The sequence below is a fragment of the Panulirus ornatus genome, chromosome 16 (genome assembly GCF_036320965.1).
Source record: "Panulirus ornatus isolate Po-2019 chromosome 16, ASM3632096v1, whole genome shotgun sequence".
Taxonomy (NCBI): domain Eukaryota; kingdom Metazoa; phylum Arthropoda; class Malacostraca; order Decapoda; family Palinuridae; genus Panulirus; species Panulirus ornatus.
This window is the reverse complement of record NC_092239.1, coordinates 35,380,234-35,406,627: the sequence shown is the minus strand read 5'-3', so window position 1 is coordinate 35,406,627 and position 26,394 is coordinate 35,380,234. Positions and strand designations below refer to the sequence as shown.

The following is a 26,394-nucleotide window of genomic DNA, read 5'->3' as shown; positions in this document are numbered from 1 at the left end:
CCCATGCGGGCTCGATCCCGGGTGACCCGTGCATGCGTTGAAGTCAGCAACGCCAAACGATACACCGCGGATGAGAGAAACACGACTAAAGTTAAAGACGACGAATCAGTCAAAAAAAAAAAAAAAAAAATATATATATATATATATATATATATATATATATATATATATATATATATATATATATATGTTTATAGCTTAGCAAACATGTACATACAGCAGCAGCAGCAGCAACAGATGTTTTCACTCACACAAACACGAGTCGCGGGTGTTAGCTCACACCATCGACAGACATTCACTCTCCCACCGGCACCAGCAACCTTTCAATGAGCTCACACACTTGACAGTAGCAATAGATCTACATCCCTAGGCACATACCAGGCATAGCCAACTACACAGCCACACTACCACCCGCGGCAGATGTGAACCGGGAGTAGTTGACGAGGTCCCTCCTGCAAACGCCAAGTGTGTAAATGTGAGGGGTCGAGGGCCGCCTTCTCCTCTCCCTCACCCCTGTAACCTTAGCCTCAGGACCGTCCCACACCCGCGCTTGGAACGGATAATAATGTCCGCAGACAGACGGAGCTGTGGTGGTGGTGGTGGTTGGGGGGAGACAAGAGAGGCGCGGTGGGGCAGGGGGACGGGTGCTGGGAGGTTTGGGAATCTGGGGGTGGGGTGGACACGCCCATTGAGAGGAGGCGGGAGAAATCCTTGGGGACCCCAGGACCATCGATATGGTGGGGAGACCGAAGGAAAATCCCCGTCGGGGGGGCTGGGTCTCTCGGGGGATACTGTGAGAGGAAGAGGGGAAATTGTTAAATAATACACACTATACGTAATAAACATAATTTTCATATAGATTATGATTCGATACCCTCTTGTCTTTCACATGGGCCACGAAGTCTCCCTTCTCGGGCGGCCCTGTGGGGATTTATACCATCAGGTGCCCGCGTCAGCTCCTTGGCGTCCCTGGACCTGGCTGCCAGAGAGGGGCGAGGAGGCACACAACCCAGACCATGGCAGTCGGGAGGAAGACAGTCGACAGCCGTGAAGAAAGACCCCGTAATCTCCTTCATGCCCACGTATCACAGAGTGAGGCATCGCGTCCCACATCATCAACTGAAATCTTGTTATCCAAATCCTTTGTAAAGAACGAATCACCTCAACGTTATGCAGTGGGATGGAAAATGTTAAATTCATTTGGTTCTGGGTTCTGTTTAGCAGTTCTCCGTCATCCTGCGAGTGACCGTAGGGTGTCCCGGGTCCTGGGGGAATGAGGGTGGCAGCCAGTGACGGGGCCAATGTTCCCACGTCAGCTCAGAGCGGGGTTGCGCTGTGAGGCTGGAAGATTCCCCTGGCGGACTAAAGTCAACCAGTTGTTCCCAAATCTTCCTGGGCAGGGATAAAAGACTATCATATTAAGTTGAGGGGCACTATACCTACCATGAAAGGCCCCTTCCTACCGCCCTGAGACAAAAGACGAGACAGGGCCGTCTAAGCACAAGGCTCGGTGCCAGACTAAGGCAGGCGAATCTGTAACATCAGCAGCCCAAACTGTTGATCAGTGTCACGCATCATAATGCATCACAGAGGGTGAATGCCAACACCGTGTTAGGGGCCCAGAAACTCTTGCATCCCAAACGCGGAGTCCATCCAGTTCCAGAAGCACTCACGCTTTTCGCTGTAGATGGTGGCTGGAACAGCAGCCTCCAATCCTGGAATTGGGGCTTCATAGCGTCAACGGAAGATAGGTCTGTATCGTAACATCCTCCGTGGGAAGTTATAGAAGACTCCGATGTAATTTCCTCCTTCATCACCAATTGTCACGCATGATTAAAGACAGTCCTTTACATAAATACCATACTATTTTTTTGTTTATACAAATATTCAGTATGTCTGATTTGCAGGAGGAGCGTCTAGCCATGAGAAATGAAGGGGGACCATATGGCTCCAAGCCCCAGTGTATGGCTAAATGCCACCATAAAATTTCCTTACGATGTTTGGAATGACCTACTGTGAAATCGAGGGGTGCGTTCAGCTCTTGTCTTACGATTACCGTGATTTATGTCATGGCAGCTGATTTCTCATTTATCCGATGCGAAAATGTAGAGAGGATGGCAGTGCGGGCGGGCGTGTTCGCAGGAGCACCCGTGACCTGGTGGAGCGGCTGCTCTACAGCTGTTGGTGTGTAACCTGACGCCATGGAGAGACCCAGCACCACCCAGCACTAGCATCACAATGCCCCACCACCACCACCCAGCCTTAGCACCATTCAGCAGTACCAGCACCATCCAGCCCTAGCACCATTCAATACCGGCACCATCCAGCCCTAGCACCAGCAAGACCTAGTAGCCCCACCACCCAGCCCTACTACCACCCAGCAGCCCCTACACCACGAAAGCCCAGCACTAGCACCACCTAGCCCCAGCTCCACCCAGCACCTTCACCTCTTAATCTCTTCAAACTACTCTCCAGAAGGACTAGCATCATTCCTGAAGGAGTTTGCAGACGATACCAGTCTCATAACGGAGGTAAAGAGCGAAGGGGGGGTTGCACCAAGGGAACCTAGACTCCATTTACACACATGATTCATGAAATTCATTACCAGGAAATACAAAATAATGAGAATGGGATACTGTGAAAAGAATCGCCCCTATACGAATATTATCCGGCAGGAAATGAGCTGCAGGAATCTTGGTGTGAGAAGGACCTGGGGGGGTCGACTTTGGTATACCTATCCCGTCGCCACACTCAAACCTTACGAGAAGTATAAAGGAGACAACGTGTCTCGGGATATCTCGACTGTATTCAAGTATAAGGATGAGGAAATACTCGGTAAAATGTTCACTTCCATTTTTCTGGCCAAAACTCGACCATGCTTTTTTTTTTAAAGTCCGGTCACCACCACATTTTTACGAAGACGAGGAACTAATCGCTTAAGAAGGTCCAGAGGAGGAGCGAAAGTTGAGGTACAGTGGGAAGTAAGAGGCCATAAATTTATCCATCGTGGAAGAGAAAAGAGCAAGGAGCGATGTGATCAAACCTCGATGATTTTTCGACCAGTCTGGTGACATCAACAGTTCTCAAAAGGATGAGAGGATGGAACAGCCAGAGCGGTGAAATAAGCAACAAAATTATTAGAAAAAATGGAAGAGAAGTGGATTAAAGGAGAGGGGTTGGGGGGTAACTGGGTAGCGAAGCTGTGAAAGCAGACAACATACATTGGTTTATATACCTGTGTGATCGTGGAGAAGGTTCAAGAAATGGGGGGCCCCCATGAATGTCCCCCGTCCAGTAAAAATGGGTCATCACATCGTCATGCCAACAAATGGCCCCCCCCCCCATGAATGTCCCCCGTCCAGTAAAAATGGGTCATCATATCGTCACCCCAGATATGACTGTATCGACACCATCCCCCTCCCCCAGACATGGCAGTGCTGACACCATCACCCCAGACACCAAAGGATAGTTGGTACCATGACCCCAGACATGGTGACGTTGGCACCATAACCCCAGACGTGGTGGCGTTGCACCATGACATGGTGACGTTGGCACCATAACCCCAGACGTGGTGGCGTTGCACCATGACCCCAGACATGGTGGCATTGGCACCATCATCCCAGACATGGGACCGCTGGCACCATGACCCCAGATATGGTGGCGTTGGCACCATCACGGTGGTGTTGGCGGGCCAGCAGGAGGAAGAGTGAGGGGTGGGAATCTATAATTATAGCCGCGTGAGGAAGGCAAGGCAATCGTCGGGTGTGACACTGGCCGAGCCACCGGCGCCCTCCACCCTCACCACATCAGACCAACCAGTGGCTCCCCTCACCACCAACCACCGGCGCCCTCCACCCTCCTCCCTCACCACATCAGACCAACCAGTGACTCCCCTCACCATCAACCACCTCCTCTCTCTCTCTCTCTCTCTCTCTCTCTCTCTCTCTCTCTCTCTCTCTCTCTCTCTCTCTCTCTCTCTCACTAAGTAGTAGGTGGTAGGCAGCCATCGACCAGAGAAGCGTATTATCCGGTTATACCACGCCCTTCCTGGCTGGCTTGCTCAGTGAGCCAGCACTTCAGTGGCTGTCAACTTTAACTTTTTTTTTTTTAGCTCAGATATCTGTCCTTTCTCTGCCTCACCCACAAGTGGGCTGCTGGCATGCAGTCCTCACACACTGCAATCTCTCCATCTTACACATAACGATCGGCAACACGTTAACTCGTTCGTAATTTCCTTACGATGAGGTCTAAGCGTTAACGCTGCCTTTTTGGCAAAATGGGGACACAAGTGGCCCAGACAAGGCCTCCCCGCTGCTAGGAACGCCCAAGCGGCCGCTAAGGGGCGGGAACCAACAAATTCTCCTCCTTTTCCCTCCTCAGAAGACGAAGGATCGCTGAATTTAAGGATCTCAAAGGTCAAACACGGCCTTCCCATCTGACAGGGTCTTAAGACCCCTCTAATCGGACGTGAATGAAGCAGAGATCCCTCAGCAGGAAGGCGGTATGCCACAGGATAGCTGACGTACGCCACCTCGCCGTTTGCTGCCAGAGTGAAAGCCATAAATTTACCAGCTGCCAGCAAGACCATCCCGTTTCATTCGCTCGCGGCAGGAGAGGACCTGTTCCCGCGCACCCGCCGTCACTCCGAGCAGACGTGACTGAGTTGTCTAAATGTCACTACCGAGGAAGAGAGGATGTCATCTTGTTATATTTGCTGTTGGGTTAGAGGGCCCGGAGAGGCTCAGGCCCAAGCCTCCCCACATGGGGAGGCATCGCATGAGGTCTTGATGCAACTGGAGTCTCAAGGCGTCGCAATGAGTCTATGGCCTGTTGAGCGCCTTCTGAATCTTGTGATGTAGAAGGTATATGTGAGACACCAAAGTCAGGCAATGGTTGAAAGGTGTAAGAAAGGCCAAGGATGAACACATCAAGACAATGCTTTCGGACCTGAGTTTACTCACTATCTGTACTGGAAGCGCTGTGTGGAGGAGACCCTCTATAACAACTCATTGGTGATGTATAAATCTGGTGAAAGCTGGTCCTGTTGGTCTACCCAGCGAAAGTATCTTTCTGCTCGGGAACCGAGGATCCATCAATCTACCCACAACGCATCATGCAACGTCGATCTCACTGGACGAAGTCATTGCTCCTCTCGAGGAGGGTTAATGCAGTTTTCTGCTTTCTAAAGTGCTTTCCTTTTGGGTGTTTTCCTACTACTCTCTATTCTGTAGTGCTGAAGTGCTTTCCTTTTGGGTGTTTTTCTGCTCCTCTCTGTTCTGTAGTACATGGCTTCCTCTCAAGTAGGTCCATTGCCAAAGTCGTTGCTGGGGAGACGAGTCTCCTCGTCCCCGGGTGTATGGAAAGGTCAGGGACGGTGGGAGATCTTCACTCGTGCTTTGGGGCGCCATACTCCCTCTATATTCGATATAGGCTGACGGAGGAAACCTGCATTGTATTACACTGGTCAGCGTTACACTGGAGAATATCATTGGGAATTAGATGAAACATTACTTAGATGTTTGTTATTACTTAATGTGATCATTTCCCGTGTTAAATAACACCCCCTTTCCCCTCCGCTTAGCTCCCTCCTTCCCCATATAGAAGTGCCACCCACTCCAGCGCCACCCACAGAAGTACAACCTATAGCAGTGCCGCCCTTAAGAATGTTTCCTATTCCGGTGCTGCTAAATCTAGTGCCAACCATTCCAGTGCCACCCACACAAGTGCCGCCCAAAGAAGTGCTACCCACTCCGGTGCCAATCAATTGACAGCCGACCATTCCAGTACCATTTCTGAACCAAACATTCCAGTGCCACCCACACAAGTGCCGCCCAGTACAGTGTTAAACACTCCCTTTCCAACGTCTGTGGGTCCTACTCCGCCCATTTCCACGCCGCCCACTGTAGTGCCCGCCCACTCCGACGTGAATGAGCATAAATTGAATGTGATAAGTTGTAACAAGAGGAGAGAACAACAGTATGGCAGGGAAGGAGCAAAGCTATGAATAAATGAGAGAAAATGTCAAGGGCAAATAGGAAAATAGACAAGCATGTTGATAAAGGAGCGACACATGCGACAGCGTGAAAGATGTTGATAATAAAGCGACAAAAAAGGAGAAGAAATGTTGCCAAAAAAGAAAAGGTCACAAAAGAAGTAGAAGTCGCCTTAAAGAAAGACAGAAGGATTACCAGGATACAAAGGGAAAAGGGTCAGGGTGGCAGAGATGACCCTCTTACTGTGACACTATAACATGCACTTGTTTACTGGTATATATATATATATATATATATATATATATATATATATATATATATATATATATATATATATGGCCATTTCATGTGTGGCGGGGTGGCGACGAAAATGGATGAAGGCAGAAAGTATGAATATGTACATGTGTATATATGTATATGTCTGTGTATGTATATGTATGTATACGTTGAAATGTGTAGGCATGTGTATGTGCGTGTGTGGGCGTTTATGTATATACATGTGTATGTGGGTGTGTTGGGCCATTCTTTCGTCTGTTTCCTTGCGCTACCTCGTTAACACGGGACACAGCGACAAAGTACAATATATATATATATATATATATATATATATATATATATATATATATATATATATATATGAAGGTGAAGGTGTTGCCGGACTGCGACTGCATGAGGTCACACCCCGAGTGGCAAGTCCTCTTTGACGAGGCTCCCAGTACTAAAAGACCTTCGGCTGCAGGAGGTATGTAGTGAAGCACAGTACTCAAATTTTGGGTTATATCTAAGTTACCTAAAGAAACATTTTCTATCTTTTCATATACGTTGTTGATAGAGGCAGCTGGTAAGAGTCTGTGTTTTGGTGTTGTACACTAGGCCGGGTTCGATCCCCGGCGCTGGTTGGCGGTGCAGCCCACCCAGCTGTTTTTATTCATCCTTTGAGTAGTAGATGAATGGGCACCACAGCTGTGACAGGCCTACCCAGCCGCCAGCTGGCTCGAGATTCCTCCCGGGATGTCCCACGTCTGGAGACATGGTCCTCACCGAAAGGTTTATTAAGCCTACGAAAGGCTGGCATCTTTAATGATATAGGTATTAAAATCCATCTCTACTTCACAGATAAGGGATATCTGAGTTGTGAGGTCTCGGTGTTTTATAAAGCACGTATGATCTTTGAATTATCAAGGTTCTTAACCTCTCGTAATGCCCTGGGGAACTTCGAGAGGTGAATATTTTCTAGTATTTATTTTTTCTTTGCACTTTAAAATAAAGACTACATACCTAGTATACCTATCTAATACTCACATTAAACACTCATAAACTATCCAACATTCAGTCGATCTGATGTTATATTACAATAACTCATTGTTGTGATAATCGAATGAACATGTAAAACTTAAACAATGAAGTTTGTGGAATGAATCACGTATTTTTTTTTAAGACTATCCCACACGTAGATGTATAATAATTAGTGGCATACTCCAATTTCCCTAATGCTGAGAGTATTTTATAGATAAAAGTCATGCGATAGTGTTGAGTACGTGTTCGTGTACCATGCATCGCTATCAATGAACCAAAGTTATGCAAAATATTGGAGAAAAACTAGGCAGCTGTTTGACGATATCGAGATGGTAGTCAATCGCTACATGTTGTCGTACCTCTGGCGACTTGGGCACCTCCCATCTGTGGGTGCCGCTCCATCCAGCAAAATAACATCCCTACAACCCCCAACATTAACGTACTCAGAACCAATACGGGTAACGACAATAAAGTGTCTGCATCATTTTTATGCTTATTCGCCATCTACACCAGTTTCGAACCTCACTGAGACGTGGGTACTTTTGGATATTTCGTCAGCTATTATACCGGGTCTCAGAGGGTACGGAAGCAAACCTCTACCCCCCCCCCCCCAAATGTCTCATTCAGCTGAATCTCTGTTGACTTTTTATTTATTTCTTTTTCCACCATCAATACCAGCAACGACAGAGCTGTGATGCTACACATGAAAAGTATCACTGCGACAGCAAATGAATGGAATACTTGACAGAAGCGAGTCGTGTTGTACAGGGGCGAGGTCTCTCACTCAGGCTGCCCGCCACAACGTTACCAACTCCACTGATGCCCGCTAACATTTTTTTTTTTCTATCTAAGCGCCGAGCTTGAATAATGAGCAAACTAACATATTAAATGTTATATCAAAGACGTATAAGCAAAATCGAGTATACTCTTGAATTCTTTCGGTTATCTGCTTCACGCTGATTTTCCGTGGTAATCGCGCTTTCATTACCGCTAACAAATGATTATTCAAAGTCTTTGCCACAAAATCAATCACAAAATTAACCAAAAACTCATAGGTTGATAAGATGATGAACAATGATCATTCTTTTTCATCTTCAATAACATCTAAACATAGGAACAAAGGAAATTACACTAATCAGATATGTTCAAAAACATTCCTGAGGTGTGATCACAAATAAGCACTGCAGTACTGGAAAATTATATGTAATTATTTCTATTTCCCTGCATCTATAAGCAGAACACCTACTGATCTTCAAATAACAAATATGGATATGGAGAAACATTAAGCACAACGATGAATACTCCATCACTAACCTGTTAAAGTTAGAAAGTAAAACTGGTTGTCAAAACAATAAATAATGTGTAAATAAGTCAGTAATTAAGCGCAGTAATTTGCAAAAAAAAAAAAAAAGGCAACTCTCTTAGCGCATTTCGCTTTCTCCTAGCGATTTTGTCTGCCAGGCGTAGGAGTACTGGAACCCCAGTGGTTGGTAACATTGTGGGGCTTAATCCCAGATTCCCAGTGTGCATCTGACTGTTGGTTGGGGAGGAGGTTGTACAACGCTTCTCTCTCCCAGTGCTGTGCATAGTGAGTGTGGCATTCTGGACCTGTCCCAAAGCATCAGTGCATCACTTACACTTCGAGGATTACAAAGACTAGTCACGTCCCACAGACTCACAGAGACGCAAGAGTTTTGTGCCATCTGAAGCAGTTCATCAGTTTGGACGCCCAAGGTAAGAGGAAGACTGCCTTTCTGTAGTACCTCAAGGGAACTGCATCTTGCCCACAGGCCACTCGCTGGGGCTGATGCTGAAATGAAGGTACTTGCATCACTCAAAGACTTGAAAGTTACAATGAGTGTAATTACTGTAACAACAAGAGAGATGTACAGACCTTTGTTATTCTAAGATCATTATCGAAAGTCGTGACCCGAGTTGACACATTAAATTTTCCCGGCGTGGTACGGTAAGTGGGGGTTGAAGCGTGAAACAAAGGTCGGGTTTGCACACTGGGGAAAAGCTATTTTCCGTCAGGTAACGGAGGAGTGTAATTTTGGCTTACAATTTATGGCATCCTCCGTTGACCGTAGAGTATATACACATTATGGTTATATGATAATAAGGTGACATGAGAATTTTGAACAGTCACATGTACTGAACAGTTTAGGACTGGTACGTGCCGCTGGGGAGTTTAAGGGTGAGTGGGAGTAATTGCAGTGAACAAGAGGAGTTAGTCACCTATAACAAGGGTGAGTGGGAGTAATTCCAATGACCAAGAGGAGTTGAGTTAGTCACCCACGACTTGGGGTGGGTGCCATAAATTGGTTTTACGATCAACGCAATAAATAAGGGTGAGTAAGGCCAGGTGCGTAGATTACTTATAAACACAGAGTGAACAGGAGTCTGAAGTGAGTGTATGAAGTTCCGAGTAGGTGAGACTTGGTGAATGGCACGAGGCGTCGGTAAGAGGGACCTGGGATCATTATAAGATATATATATATATATATATATATATATATATATATATATATATATATATATATATATATACATAGAAAGTGACTGCACGACCGGCAGCCGGTATCATAGCACCGTTCACGACTGGACCCGGATCGCGTAGCCTGTACGTGACTAGCTACATCGCCGGCATCGAATCAGTCGACTTCGCATAGTTTAAAATTCTTATTCTATGAGTTGGTTGTGGGTATTATATACCAAACATAACAGTTGACTTAATATATTTATTGTTCAGTCAGTATAAATCGACTTGTGTGATATACTATCAGAAATAAAGCACTCCCTCCAAAATTTGTTAAAGTTTTCCTAGTCTTTTCTTTTTCCCTTTCATAATCCTCTCTGTATTTAAAGCCAGGCCCGGCCTTGATGTGGACTTTGGTCCGTGACTGGAGCCACCAACGTGAAAAAAAATGGTCTGTATTATCAGCATGAAGTTAAGGCTATACGAGGCAGGAATACGTATAACTGGATGGCGTATGCTTAAAAGGCTCATCTCGACCCACCCACCCCATGCGCGTACCTCAGACTGCAACGATCTTCGTCAACACCTGTGGTTAAAGACGGTACATACAGATGGCGATGGCACACCCGCATGCCTACATACCCAATAGTAAGTGGGCTGACTGAGAACACTTTGAGTAAATATACCCGATTCTTTTGCAAGGGGTGGGGGGTGTACCCGTTTCACTATGATGGTCTTTTTTTTTATTTTATGGATCGTAAATCGCGTCTGGGGATGGGTAAGTTAACGCTATGTTTGGCTATGCACAGGGCACCTCCACGTTGCAGTGGGTATATTAAGGGTATCGTATCATACCTTTCTCTCCATTAAGGGATCATGTATGTGGGTATATTAAGGACTGGGATTATATTTGCGGGTATATTAAGGGCTATTTCCTCCAGTTTTATCGCACGTATATTTTATATTTTTACTATTTTTCTTTTAATGTGCAGACGTCTTTCTTTCCCGATTCCAGTAGTTTGGGTTCGTTTAGTGGAATCACTGCAAACTAAATACTTTGTTTTCATGCTTAAAAAAAAAGTTCTCAATAGTATTTCAATCGAAAGAGCACGAGTGCTCTGAATATGTAATCCAGAGTTTTATTTAAAGCCTCAAATTGCGGGAGTTTCAGAATGCAATATAACTATCAATTCATTATAACCTTTGTTTGGAAAACTGAGAGAGCCTGCCAAAAGAAAGAAAAAAATCCAACCAGTAATGCGCTGGGAATCGATATATCATATATGTATGATATATATAACGTGGCATAACGTGCATTACATATGAAAACTAGAGAATGGATGTGAGCGGATGTGGCCTTCTTTGTGTCTGGTCCTACCTCGCGAACGCGGGAAACGGCAATCAACTATGACAGAAAGATGAGTATATATATATATATATATATATATATATATATATATATATATATATATATATATATATATAAACACAACACCTACATAACGAAGCAAATATAATCCCAGTAGACTCCTTTGAAGAACACAGTCTGCCCCTTAATTCTCGGCAACGACTCCCCTCATCGAGACCACTAACTAGCCATATAACCAATCACTAGGTCCAGCAGAAACGAAAAGCTCACTCTTCATCTCCGCACTCACCTTTCTGAACTCTGCGGGAGGGAGGCCTACACAACTCGAATTCATCCAGGGTAGCACAGGGAAGAATAATACTTCAGGGCATTGCCACCGTGGGAAATACGATGATGCATCAAAAGAGCTCCAGAAGCTTTGATCATAGACTGTACCAACAAATGAACCACTCAGGGAAAAAAGGCCCTTTGACAGATTGTGTAGATTCTGGCACCTAGTGAAAGCCAGGATCAAACCTCTCTCTACCTACTTTTCTATTCTCACACGTCACCTCCAAATCTCACATACTAAAGCTTAAAGAAAAGAAAAAAAAACACAAATTAGGTGTCTAGCATACTGAAGCTAAAAAGAAAAAAAAAATACAAATTAGGTGTCTACGATTTGTCACAAAGGAAAGGTGACCCTGCATGGAAAACGCCGAAGAGCGACACGGTCTGCTATGCATTAAACCAACTGGCACATGCTTGAACAGCGGAGGAAGTTTAGGCGAAGGCTAGATGATAGTGGTAATACAAACTACTGACATATCCAAGACCTCAACAACAGTACAGGCATGGAACATCCCTGGTTCCCTCGGAACCTCAAAGCACTAAGTCAGGCACTTTTCCTTCCTTTAATCAACAAGAAACAACATGCACAACCTAAATCAACCAAAATGTATGAATAAGACACATAAAACAAACCCCAAGAAGACTCAGGCACTTCATGAAACCTGCACCATACATATATATGCACTCTTAACCACCTCTTCTCCAACCTTCCCCTTCTCTAACCACCATATTAAGAGGGGAAAAATATTAGATCATGCAAGATACTTGTTTTGAAAACCAAGTAACACGTTTCTTAAATGTCTCCCACCAGTTTTCTCTATCACGGTATGTATCGTTTCTAAAAATCCACTAGTTATAAAACTACTATTCACGGGCCGCTCAGGGTCGAGCGCATAGGTTCGAATCCTGGTTGTGGCAGTCGGTTCACAGTCAAAACCCAGCTGTTCCTCCACCCTTAGGGCGTTGCTCGAAGAATTGGGTGCCCAGCTCAGGCTAGAGTATACATGTATAAAGCATCAATGAGACGGCCCTGATCAGAGCCTCAGTTATGCCCCTGCCGTCTCAACTAACAAGAAAAAAAATAATCTGTTTGTTTAATACGAGGGGGAGTGGAGTCTGAGATAACTAATTTAGCTATCACTAATCGTAACGGTTAGGCAGACATTTTAATCTACTGAGAACGAAAGATCAGACGATACTGTGCAAGGGACCAATCAGCTTGGGGCTTGGGACAAACACCAACACCCTGGGCTTGGGACAAACACCCCCAGCACGCTGGGCTTGAAAGGCACACAAAGTTGCCAATGACAGCTTATAGCACAGTGGTCAGAAAAGACTTCATGAACAGTTCTAATCGAGATGCACTGAAAAGAGATATGATTTGAGAATGTGCCGAAGGGGCTCCTGCAGTAGCTAGCTTTTAACCTTATAATTCGCTAAGTCGGCATGGACCGTCGGGAACCAGAAAGGTCCCCCTGTGGAACCGCAGTGTGGATCTGTTGCATTCTTAATCTGCTCATTTTCTTTGGGAGACCCCGCCTCAGCACCCTGGAGTAGGAGGATTAACATTCTAGAGTTGTTGGTAGGGGAATGCAAGGCGGTGATGAGAGAAAGGGACGCTAGATGATGTTAAGCCTCGGCAGTTAAGGAAAAGAAATGTGAGAGTCCAAAGGACTGTGTTATAGGGTAAGGTTATGGTAGCGCTTCAAGCTGGGACCATAGCAGGAACCGGGTCGCCGCTAAAGACTAGCTCGAATGACGCGCCTCCGGTTTAGATATCAACCTGTTGTTCCTCATTTTGTCGTCAGCCGAGGTTGTGGTCAGACTGGCGGGCACCCGGCATGTGCACAGCTCCCACGGGTCTAGTGTGTGTTTGTGATGCCCCCAAGCCAGAGCCCCATGCAAAAACATTTCGTTTCTAACTTTCAGTCCATCTGTCTGCCTCTGCCTGTCTATCTATGTGCCTGTATATATATATATATATATATATATATATATATATATATATATATATATATATATATATATGGACGGAAACCTGCAGAAGATAGTAGGGCAGAAAAGTAAAAAGTAATATACGCTCAGACTTATCTCTCCCTACAAGTCTTAGACTTCAAAAAGAAAGCAAAGAAACAAGCGCACTTAATAAAAAAAAAAAAAGCAAAGAAACAAGCTCACATATACCACACACCATCATCACAGGCAACAGAACAAATGCCAACTTTAAGCAACATCAACACCAAGCTACTAACAGAAAACGATCTTCATACTGGCGCTCCTGCCTTTAACACAAGGAACACAAGGAACCTGAAATCCAGCAACACCAGACCCAACAGACGAACGATAGAGAAAATTCCCACCTCCTCAACACCACTGCCCACGTACATTGCTAACACCAACATCTCGTCTCCCATTACAAAAAAAAAAAAAAAATACTCTTGAAACGCTACTGGAAATTCAGCGACAAACCAGCCACACCCCTTAACTGGTAAGCTACGAGGAACCTGCAGAAAATCCACCCCTGGCAAGGCCATGCTGGTGAAGTCATCATAACCCCTTGATGTTTTGACAGAGAGGAATTCTCAGGTTGGAAGCAGTCATCGAAGGTACGGAATTGACTTCGCAAACACTTTCTTATTCCGTTGAGAAGGAAAATTTATATCTGGTTACAGATATGTTCTGGATAAGAGTGCCCGCTAGACAGGACTTCGATGTTTCTCTTCGTCAATTTTTTTTTTTTTTTTTTACTGTGAAGCAGAGATCGGAGTGTTAGCATCGCTACTAGACATCTCTCCAGTGACGGAAACGTTGATGAAGTGTCTCCAGAAGACTAAAATTGTCACCGTTCGTCAGTCGGTTGAGCTGTGCAGAGAGCTGCCAACACTTGGCAGAGGAGACCTCGACCAGCGCTCAAACATGACACCACCCTTGCTATGCTGGCCAGCATATGTGCTGCCACTCACGTTACACCATATTTATGCTACGAATCACGGACGAGTGACTGGGTGTCAGTCAGTCTGGCGGCCGGCCAGTCTGCCTCACCCAGACGTGTGTCCCACTATTCACACCCTATCCTCCATAGTGGTCACGAGTAACGCTTCTCTTGAGAGGCAGCTGTGCACGGTTGGATTCGCGGCAGCCATGTTGAGGCCTGGGTCCCCACACAAGGTAGACAGATGGGAGACGGCAAGGAGCACCAGCTTCAAGCTAGGGGCCAACAAGAAAAATACTCGAGATAATCAGATGTAACTTGAGTCTAATAAGAAATATCTGAGATACGCAAGTCCAGATTGGGGGGGTCTAACATGAAACACTTCAGAGTAGCAAGTTCAACTTGAGGTCGGTCCACCAAGAAATGTGCCTTGAGATACGCAAGTTCAGCTCGGGAGTCCTACAAACAACAGATACGCAAGTTCAGCTCGGGGTCCAACAAACAATAGATACGCAAGTTCAGCTCGGGGTCCAACAAAGAATATATTAGATACGCAGGTTCAGCTCGGGGTCCAACAAACAATAGATACGCAAGTTCAGCTCGGGGTCCAACAAACAATAGATACGCAAGTTCAGCTTGGGGTCCAACAAACAATATATTAGATACGCAGGTTCAGCTCGGGGTCCAACAAACAATAGATACGCAAGTTCAGCTCGGGGTCCAACAAACAATATATTAGATACGCAGGTTCAGCTCGGGATCCAGCAAACCATATAGATACGCAAGTTCCAACATGAAACATTCGAGATAAGCATGCTTAATTCGGGGTCTAGCAAAGAACACGCTGAATGTGTATGTAAAACTGGGATTTCACATGAAATAGCAAGTCTGGCCCTAGTTCGAACATGAGATACTTAAGACACAGCAAGAAGCAGCTTCATCCCGGGTTGGAGAAAGAGATACGTAAGATAAGAAGGATCATGCAGCAAGAGATGCGTAAGACAAGTAGCAGGTTCAGCCGAGATCGCAGCTGAGCTACGTGAGAGACTATTATGCCCCGTGTTCATTCCGGGTCCAGCCAGCGATCGGGGTGACAATAAGAAGCAATCACCTCGCGCGGGTTGACAGTAGCCAGCCAAGTTGGCCGGGAGCCAGGGACAGCGTGTGCCGCTGTTCCCTGGCCCAGTGCATATATGCCATATAGGGAATAACCTCACTGGAGGGGTGTTCTCCACAGGGTACCACACGACCTAGCACCAGGCTGCACCTGCCACTTTACCACAACCACCACCACCCGTTTTAGTGAGACTAGCACTACTGGCGTGGATAATGGGACTGAGTGTAGTTTTAAAAGTCGGGTGGCAACTGAATAAAAGGCTATATATATATATATATATATATATATATATATATATATATATATATATATATATATATATATATATATTATTTATTTTGCTTTGTCGCTGTCTCCCGCGTTTGCGAGGTAGCGCAAGGAAACAGACGAAAGAACATTTTCATACAAGCCTTATGCTCTTGCGTCCCGCCAGGATATAAAGTGTATTCGGGACGTTATGTCGTCACCCATACGTCTGTGGACGCATTCTTGTTCGCTGATTACTCAAGGACAATACATAATTGTAACCCTGTACACATACACCATGGGTTCTCCTTGGATCGGTAGCGAAATTATTAGATTGTAGGAAACGTTCTCTCCAGCTCCTCTGATTCGGCCAACAGCGAAGCATCATCTACATACAACAACTGTGGTAACTTCTGTTATAATCCATCAGGGCTCACCAGTGCTCAACTATTACCCTCACCTCAAGTAATGTCCCATCCGTAAAAACATTAAACAGCCATGGTTACATCATACACCCCTGATGTAGTACTCCCACATTTATTTCAAACCACTCCCTCCTACCCTTACTTACCTCTTCCACACGCTCTACTTCGTAATATACTTTGAATTTACGAGTCTTGACTACACGTTTAATCAAAGCTTCGTAGAGAGCTTTCGTGTTTACTTTATCACATGCCTTTTCTAAACAGAGCTCGTTGGTCCCCACCCTCTGCAATATATAGTCTCTCACACTCTCTTGCCTCTTCTCTCCATCTAACACCTCAATAAACATCGATGTCAGCTTCATTGGGAATAATGTCCACCTCTGAGTTGAAATAGAGTTCGTCATAGTCGAACATGTGGGTTCTGCTTGCTTGAAGGAGCGTCAGTTTTGCAAAAGTGCTTGCCATTAATCTGCTAGTGCTGTATAGTAGGTTATTGGCTACAGAAAAAGAACTTTAGTGTTTTTTCCTTTGTTCCATCTTGATAAGTTACCAGCCATCTATGCTGTCTTTTTATCATTAGAAAAATAAGATACTTGCTTTTAGGCGGTAAGAAATGGTATTATTGCGTCTGAGAAGGAGGTTGGAGACTGCACAGATTTCCCTGTGGATAACAAGGAAGCTTGAAATCGATTGAGGTCGGGTTCTATCATCGTTTTCTTCGGGGACCCACTCCTAAACCTGATGCCATCTGGCTCAAAAGATCTCTAGATTTCTTTGTCTTTTTTCTTTTCTCCAAATTCTGCCGGGAGAGGGGACTCTACAGGTGCGTTGGCCAAGCGTGGTTTGGTCACATGGAGAGAATGAGTGAGGAAAGACTGACCAAGAGGATATATTTGTCAGAGGTGGAGGGATCGAGAAGTGGAAGACCAAATTGGAGGTGGAAAGATGGAGTGAAAAAGATTTTGAGTGATCGGGGCCTTGAACATGCAGGAGGGTGAAAGGCGTGCAAGGAATAGAGAGCCTTACTGATATTAAGCTCAGGCATTAATGCCTCAGGTACTGGCGTGTCTCCTCCTCCGTCCAATGATACGCATGTGTACCCCCGACCTGATACCTGATGGCCCATAATGCGCACCTCTCTGACCAGTCGAACGGTGATGAGTAATTAGATTACCACATTCAAGTCCACTTAACGTATTACCTTGCGTCTGAAACTTGGCGTTACTTATGATATAAGTAGAAGAGGTCTCTATTCTGTAGTAGATCACATAAGCGGACTAAAGTGTACCTTACTTATAATGTACCAACCTCTTACAGTCCAAGTTCGAAAGTGTACCTCACTTATAATGTACCTATCCCGTATTACCCAGGTACTGGAGGGTCTTTCACTTGCAATGGACCTGCCTCTTATTATGCAAGTACTGAGTGTACCTCACTTATAATGAACCTGTCTCGTTATACCCAGGCACTAAATTTGTACCTCACTTATCACTTATAAGAACCAGCAGAAGCCTGGGTCATGAACTCTGTTTAGGTTGGAGATCGATCATGAGTTATAGCTTCCAGATTGGTATTTCATGGCTGATTACTAGACCAAATTCCTTCGTATTCTTAAACAAGTTGGATCCATCAGCCTTTACTGTCAAGCAACTGGTATAAAAACCCGTCTATAACCCAAATATAAGCAATGAATCTCTTTTTCTAATGTCACTGCAGAAGCTAGTTTCATTTTACTTCGTAAAACACTGTGACACCATAGTGGTCTTCAATTCGTGTGAGGCTGGCAGGGGCTTAAGTACGCACATGCAGGTATGCGTCTGCATACGGCCCAGCTGGAGAAGTCGCCTCGTGTGTTATACCTCCTGGTTCATTCTGAAGTAACCACCTTCTGCTTTACTGCCCTGGTTCTACCACAGGGGAGATTATGAACGCACAGAAGCTTGTCCTGGGCCATCAGGTCTCCTGTTATATGTCCTTCCAAAGTACTGTCCTCCATCAGATAAACTCGTCTTGGACTGTCAGGTCTCCGGTTATCTGTCCCCTTCCAGTGTACTGCCCTCCAGCGGTTAATCTCATCTTGGACCATCAGATCTCCTGTTATCTAGCCTTCCCATGCACCCCAGGGTCATTGCTCCAGCGAGACTATGGTCAATCACTTCCTTTCATTGGTGATGATGTAGTTTGGGATATAAGCAAACCCGGTCAAAGAAGTGATCCAGAAAATAATTTGCGCCTTGAGCGCGACGGTAATAGCCTTGAAGACAATGGTAAACAACCCGTGGAAACGATGGCACTGACGCTTAAGGACGACAGTACGACCCTTGATTACGAGGGCATGGGCTTTGATCTGACCCTTGTGCGGTCAGGACGTCCGTGACCCCGTCATGTCCGAGAGTCGTGACCGGTCGTGGTCAAGAGGCATAGTGAGGCATAAATTTATGCCCAAGGGTGGACGAACACCTGAACTTACGTGAACTTCTGCATGTACAAGAATGTACCCAACTACGCCCCGCTCTTTATAATAGAAACCGAGGCGGCTACAAAATAAACCACAAGGAGGGAATTTACAAAGACTCGGTGAGACAAAAATTACGAGACAACTGAAGACAAAGGCGAAGCAGAATGCCTCGTCGCCGGAGGGCATTACTGAGTAAGGGGCAAGCAAGCAAGCAAGCAAGCAGGATGTGTTGCAGCTGGTATAATTGGACTGGGTTAGAGCAGACCTGGGCAGCTGCCACGCACCGCTGGCGTCCCGGCCCTCAGCTGTGCTTTCAAGACAGTGACAGGAAATTAACCCTTTAAATAAGTTGATATAACGCGTGAGTACTTAGACGTACCCCCTTCAGTACAGCGACTTTGCCCCGCCATGAGCACGACTACTTAACCCTTCGTGTACGACGGCTTAAGCCCTTGAGTACGACGACTTAACCCCTTGAGTAAACGACATAATCTCTTGAGTACGACGACTTAACCCCTTGGTTACGACGACTTAACCTCTTGGTTACGACGACTTAACCCCTTGAGTACGACACCTTAACCCGCTGAATACGAGACGACCTAAGCCCCTGAAGACTACGCTATGTCATGGACAAGTACGTGGAACAAGACGGGGGAGTAAGCTCTTCCTTAGGGGTACTGAACTTATAAGACGCTATGGGATTACGTACTGCTGACGACTACCATTTCCTTTTTCATTTTGATTGAGACAACCATAGATCTAGTGTCAGAATTTCCCAGATAACTAATTGCCCCTTGTACAGTGTATGTCTTAACACGCCACGGCGGCGTTTGTCAGCGGTGTTGGTAAAGCACAGGGAACTGCTTCCCCTCAGCGGCTTCCAGGCTCTTGTCAATGGTCAAGCAGTGATGTCTGACGGGTTGATCCAGCCTCTCTTAATACCGTGCTTTACGGTGTTAAGCACGTGAGTTGATTTTGCATATTCGGACATTATTTTTTCGAAAACCTCTTTCTGACTGGCGGTGTTAAATGTTGCTGGCTTATTCTTGTGTGTGTGTGTGTGTGTGTGTGTGTGTGTGTGTGTGTGTGTGTGTGTCCTTTGTTCGTTCTTTATGGATGGGGAGCTGTATTAAAGACCTTTAAATTCTCTAGGATGATCACTAATTGAAACAAAAAAATACATCACACTGGTGACTGTCCGCCTTTCTTTACCACGGTAAAGCTTCAGGGAATCTTTGGCCACGGAAGAAGCGTCCATTACCGTGTTATCAATGGCACTCCGCTGACTCGAATGAGGAAGAAATGGCCCCCCTCTCATATCTGTCCTTTGAGGAATACAGTGTGTGATGACTTCTATACGCCCGTCAGTCCGGAACATGTGAATGGATTCGCCGAATACCGACCCTCGTACATGGGACTTGTATGAGGTGCGTGTGTATGGCCATAGCCACAACTACAACACTTGATGACGGTGCTCTCAAGATGTGTCAACTAGTGGTAATATCTTTGGTGTTGATGGCCTTTAATGACCCAGGCAGCGGATGGGTCTAAAGCTCGTAATCACTAGCCATTCTGAGCCATAGTGCTTTCTGAAAACTTCCCCGCGCTAATTCGCTGTCAAGGTGGGCGATGCTGGATTCCACTCTTGCCTCGTTCCGATGTCTTCACGTCTGCGATTGGTTTCACTTTCGGCTAGGTTTTGGGAGGCGCGTTCCTTACTCATTGTTATAATTCATTTTCTTAGTCGGTCACGAAGCTGTCTTGCATCGGAGGACTATTCCTCCTTAATATTTCATTTCCTTGTAAAGTCCCTGGTGTCACATCCATAGCCTTAAGTAATGAGTAGAAGGTCCACGTAACTTTTGTTGATGCTCATCTGCTCCGTTGGTTGCAAACCTTTCTGTTGTCTTTTACCCTTGAAGATGTTTGATGTAAGAACCTTGTTTCCTCTACTCGTTTGGCCATATTTCTTTTCTTTCCCTCTTGCAAAAAAAAAAAAAATAATAATAACGTATGTAGCCACACGTGCAAGACGGAAGTGTCCAGAATCCGCACGGATACTCAAACTCACCAGGTCTTGTAGTTATAGCTTGGGGTCCTTGTCGGCCAGTTGCTCAGCATCCCGCTGGGAATGCAAGTTGGCAGTGGAAGAGGAATCTCCAGTACAGTCTTATCACGCAGGACTGCTGGTGTGTGTGCGGCCTTGTCTCTGTCTGATCCACATCCTTGTGTGGGAGTCATGTGTGACGGGCTCTTATGTGAGAGCCACAGGTGACGGGCCTTTGTCTGGGAGCCATGAGTAACGCGCCCTTATGTGGGTGCCATAGCTGACGGGGCAGTGAGTGGGTGCCATAGGTAACGGGGATTTGCATGGGGGGGCTGTGAGTGACGGGGTCTTTATATGGGGGCTATGGGTGACGCATCCTTAAGTGGGAGCCATTGGCGACGCACCTTCATGTGGAATCCAAAGGTGACGCATCCCTGTACTCTTGAGTTGTTGCATAGCTATTAATCACGACAAATGCTATGTACTGAAACGCCACAGTTCGAGAACCACGATCGTGTAATCGATCGCTGTTAGAGGGTGGTTTGAAGCCATCAGGAAACAGTGATGGAGGAGAATAAGAGTGTCTTTGAGAATTACCGTTCAGAATGGGCTTCGTGGCCTAGCGATTGGTTGGTCTCAGCAACCCTAGTTTGTTCATGACGATGGTACGACCCTTGGGTTCATATGATGACCTATGACCTGGCCCTTAGGGCTCTTCTTACCCTTGTGCTCAAGGGTAATTAATACCCTCTTGCACGAGAGAAGTATCGTCGAGCTCAAGGGGTCGTATCCTCGTGCTGAAGAAACTGAATTGCAGGTACAAAGTTATTGAGGGATGCTGACTCATGCTATGGTGAGGGCGGGCATGATTGCCCTTTGTGAGGGAACACCCAATATGTTGAGATTATATGAGGGAGGCACTGTGGGAGGCTGACGTAATGTACTCTGGGTGTCCAGGGTTACATACGGGATGGAGGATTACATTGTTTATTGAGGACTGTCCACCCGCCCCATTGTCTAGGTTAGAGGGGTTGGTTAGGGTGTCTCGATACACAGCAGTATGGGCATTACGAGACATTAAATTCATCGAGTTGTAGAATCTAAAGGGTTACAGGGACTAATTGCATCACATCCAGGAAAGCGGCCATGCAGTTTCCTGAAGGAGGTGTCATACGGCCTGCAATCATCCACGTCCGTGTCTCAGTGGTCGTCTTGGTTCTTGCCACAAGAGTGGTCTTCAGGAGCGGTGACCAGCAGGGCTCACTTGGGTCCTGGTGACAGCCTCTCCACGCCTCCTGGTGCATCAGGCTGACCGTCCTCTCCCAGCAGTAAGATGACCAGGATGGTTAATACTAGAAATACAGTAGTTGGGCATAACGAAGGTCGTCAATGGTTAGGACAGAGATCCCTCGAGGTGTCTAGGAGTTCCTCGTCTGTCCAACAGTACTTGGTGGGCACTCCCTATCTCCTCCACTCTTAATTCCCGACAGTAATAACTTGCATGTGTGACAAACTCATTAGTATTTTCTACAGGTATGATCCTTTGATCTCTGTGTGTTCCAGCAGACTGTAAAATTTGCAGGAGTCTATCAATGGCCTTGCGGTGTTGTTTACCTTTCATCCCTCAGTGTGGCTGGAGAGTTAAACTTTGGTCTTTTTGTTTCAGGATGAGCGCCTGAGGCCAGGGGGGAGAGCGTGAAGCAGAGGTGAGCAGCAGCAGCAGCAGCAGCAGTTGTTGTTGAGCTGGGTGCCCCGAGCAGCACCAGTACACACGCCCGCGGCTGTGCCCGACCCCCACACCACCCGCGCCCGGTACATGCGTGTGCCCGCCACCACCCTCTAGTGCACGGCGTCCACCATGAAGATCGCTTATGCACTCTGCTTACTGGTGCTGTTAGCAGCAGTGTGTCCAGGTAAGCGACTGACTCCTGTATCTCCTGACTTCCTAAGTCCTGTGTATTAACCTAAGCACGACGTCACGATTCCAGCTGCAACGATACGACCCTCACACCGAAGGGTCGTATCGTCGTGCTCAAGGGTCGTACCGACGTGCTTGGTCGCATCCACATATCCATTTGCTTCAAATGGATGTTACTTTAAGAACGCGCCCGCCAGGGTGGCTGCCTCTTCCAGCGTGACCTTGGCCAGTCTTTGAGAAGGTTCCCTGGGTCCCATCGGGTGGGGTCAAGCCTGACAAGTATCTTGTACGCAACTAGACTCCTCTGGTAAGGGAAAATTGTGGGCTTCGGAAAGTAGCTGGGCAGTAGCAATGGTGTGGGCGGAAGGAATTAGCATCTGGGGGCCGCGCGAGAGAGTAAAGCAAAGCCCTTTATTCACACGCGTTCCAAACATCTGCAACTTGATGAGAAGATACATTGTAATGCATGACAACTATCAATGTCCCCACTTCCCTCCTGGTGGTCGAATTTGGAAGCTATAGTGTTGCATATTATCGTTCAAAGGTCATATATTTAAGGAAATTTACTTAAATTACTTCATTGGCTGTTAATGCAATTACGGTTACATTTGATGTTAGAACATAATTGCATTTAACTTTCATTCCGTTAAACATTAAAAGGCAATTACAATTTATGTTACATTATTATGTATTACTGATTATAACATATTGGATAAAAGATGCGTTCCACACAAGAGATAAATATTAACGAAATATTCACCTGTTGCCGAATGTCTTTTTGAAATTAACCACAAATTAAGCCAGACATCCCCGGTAAGCACAGTACTTCATGTAATTCTGTACCTCAGATTATCCTGGTAAGCACACTGCTCGCTGTACTAAATCTGATGTGGTACGGACCAAAAACAGCTTGGATCAGGCAGCTGAAGAGATATGTGTGTAATGATACATACACATGGTACGATCCTTGTGATATGTGTGTAATGACACATACACATGATACGATCCTTTTGATATGAGTGTAATGATACATACACATGGTACGATCCTTGTGATATGTGTGTAATGATACATACACATGATACGATCCTTGAGCACGTCGGTGTGGCCCTTGAGCACGGCGGTACGATCCTTAAGTACGATGAAACGATCTCTGAGCATGACGGTCCGACACTTTTTAGGTGTCATGATGCTCCCCCCATCTCGTCCACATGGGGGGGGGGGGTTAGGATATGTGACCCGGATGTCTGCCGGGATGACATGTGACCCGGCTGTGACCCAGACACCTCAGGACCGACAAGCCGGCGCCACCACTCTCGGGTTACTGAGTTAATTATAGCCTGATGCTAATGGCCTTTTCTCTTGATGCTAGTGGTCCTTTTTTCCTGGTGCTAGTAGCCTTTTCTCCTGGTGCTAGTGGCCTTTTCTCTTGATGCTAGTGGTCCTTTTTTCCTGGTGCTAGTGGCCTTTTCTCCTGGTGCTAGTAGCCTTTTCTCCTGGTGCTAGTGGCGTTTTCTCTTGATGCTAGTGGTCCTTTTCTCCTGGTGCTAGTCTCCTTTTCTCTTGATGCTAGTGGTCCTTTCTCCTGATGCTAGTGGCCTTTTCTCCTGGTGCTTGCGGCCTTTTCTCCTAATGCTACTGGCCATTTCTCGCCTTTTTTGTTCAAAGGATGAGACTGAACGGACGATCGATGATGCCCTGGTGTCGTGTTCATCCTTCCTTCCGGAGTGCCCATAGCAGGAATAGGATCCCTGCGGACAAGGGACGGTATCCTAGAGTGTGATGGACAATCGGAGTCGGGAGGTGATATATGAGCCTTTAATCCCCCCCGGGTCGGCCCAGCTAAGGTGCGTTATTCCAATCCTTATCCCTCGGTCTTGGAGCACGAGTATGTGTATGACAAACAGCCTCCCAGATGTTCCTGAATTCCCCTTTTTTTTTTTTTTCGTTTTTGCATTCCTTCGTATGTATGTTTTATATATAAGTCGGTATGTCACGGCAACAGGGGGAGGGAGGGAAAGATACCCTTTTGAGCTGAGCCTACGGAAGAGAGAGGCAGTGAGGTGGAAAGGGGCTCTAGGCTGTGGTGAGGCAGGGTCTCTGTCTGTCCCTCTACCTCCCTCCCCAGCTCCCTGGGGTTAGGCTGTGGTCAGTCTCTCTCTCTCTCTCTCTCTCTCTCTCTCTCTCTCTCTCTCTCTCTCTCTCTCTCTCTCTCTCTCTCTCTCCCGGTTGCCAGGAGTGACACCCCACAACCCTGACAGACTGATCTTCTGCAGGAAAACTGCTTCGCTTCTCGCGTCTGTAGAGAAAATGGATCCTTCGTGTGACATCTCTTTTGCTTTGTTGAGAAAACGGGTCTTGAGTGTGGTATATCTTATCTATATAGGAAATGAATTCATTAGTGTGATACCTTTAATATGTAAAGAAAATGGATCTTCAGTGAGGTATCTTTAATCTGTATAGAAAATGGATCATAGTGTGGTATCTTAAACCTGTAGAGAAAATGGATCTTTAGTGAGATATCTCTAACCTGTACAGAAAATGGATCTTTAGTGAGATATCTCTAACCTGTACAGAAAATGGATCTTTAGTGAGATATCTCTAACCTGTACAGAAAATGGATCTTTAGCGAGATATCTTTAACCTGTACAGAAAATGGATCTTTAGTGAGATATCTTAAACCTGTAGAGAAAATGGATCTTTAGTGAGATATCTCTAACCTGTACAGAAAATGGATCTTTAGTGAGATATCTCTAACCTGTACAGAAAATGGATCGTCGGTGAGGTAGTGCTGCTATTTCTGCAGTGTTGCCCACTCGTGCTTTTATAAGGGCTTGGAGCTGAGTCCCCTCTGGAAGGGATTTTATCTTTTGCATGAACTCAGAAAATATATATTAATGACACGAGGAAACGCGGTAATCCGCTTGACTTCGATGGTTAAGACGCCCGGGTGTGATGACCACCCTTTGACCTGACTGAAAGGGTCAGTTCGGAGGTCAGATTATCATACCGTCGTGCTTTAGGGTCGTAACTTCGTGCTCAGGGGGTCGTAAGGTTGTGGCCAAGGGTCATGACCGCTGCACTTAACGATCGTGCTGTCATGCTCATGGATCGTATCGTCGTGCTCAAGGATCGTATCGTCGTGCTCAAGGATCGCTCTGTCGTGCTAGAGGATCGTGCCGTCGTGCTCAACAAGTGAATGACTGTCGTGCATGCAATAGTCTCATTTCCACATGTTTTTGGTCAGGACCACACGACGTCATGAAGAGGACGTGCTGACGATGTTGGCACGGTAGTGGGCACACAACAGTGCCAGCAGATGAGGTCATGGTTATAGAGTGACAACGCTTGTAAATGTTGGCACAGTTTGTGAAGGCTGGCTGCAGGCACAGCTCTGCAGACAGCATTGCAGGCATGGGAGATCAAGCGGGGAGTGACACCAGAGTGACACCACAGGAGTAAATGTTGGCACGGTTCAAGAGAGCCAGGTTCGAGGTTGCCAGTTTAAGCCTTGCGATGATGAGTGAGAGCCGCCTGTGGCTGGACACCATGGTGGAGTGCGTCTGGATGGGCAACAGAGAGGGTGTATGTATGTATGATGCAGCTGCCCAAAAGCTGCTGCCGCTGGATAGAGATAGGAGGGGGAAAAGACGAGATTTTGATGTGAGAGAGAGAAAAAAATTACTGAAGTATTTTATCACTAATATGTAGTATGCATAGGGTTGACTTACACGACAAACCCTTAAGTACGATGGCTTAACCTCATGAATACGATGGCTTAACC

The 26,394-nt window shown here is 46.1% G+C and overlaps 2 protein-coding genes across 8 annotated transcripts in view; one reads left to right on the top strand and one right to left on the bottom strand.

Moving 5' to 3' along the window:
* GluProRS (Glutamyl-prolyl-tRNA synthetase) overlaps window positions 1-400 on the bottom strand; it is a 32,601-nt gene extending 32,201 nt beyond the window's left edge. The window contains exon 1 of the mRNA XM_071671588.1: window positions 379-400. Coding sequence (XP_071527689.1) covers window positions 379-385 — 7 coding nt within the window. The 5' untranslated portion in view covers window positions 386-400. The remainder of the gene's footprint in view (window positions 1-378) is intronic.
* Window positions 401-8,810: 8,410 nt separating this feature from the next.
* The window catches only part of LanB1 (laminin subunit beta-1), a 96,163-nt gene continuing 78,579 nt past the window's right edge, over window positions 8,811-26,394 (top strand). For 6 of the 7 annotated variants that reach the window (XM_071671586.1, XM_071671585.1, XM_071671583.1 and 3 more), the window contains exons 1-2: window positions 8,811-9,023; window positions 22,359-22,605. In XM_071671586.1, the coding sequence (XP_071527687.1) occupies window positions 22,551-22,605 (55 nt within the window). In that variant the 5' untranslated portion in view covers window positions 8,811-9,023; window positions 22,359-22,550. The remainder of the gene's footprint in view (window positions 9,024-22,358; window positions 22,606-26,394) is intronic. The other variant, XM_071671584.1, reaches the window with a different exon arrangement.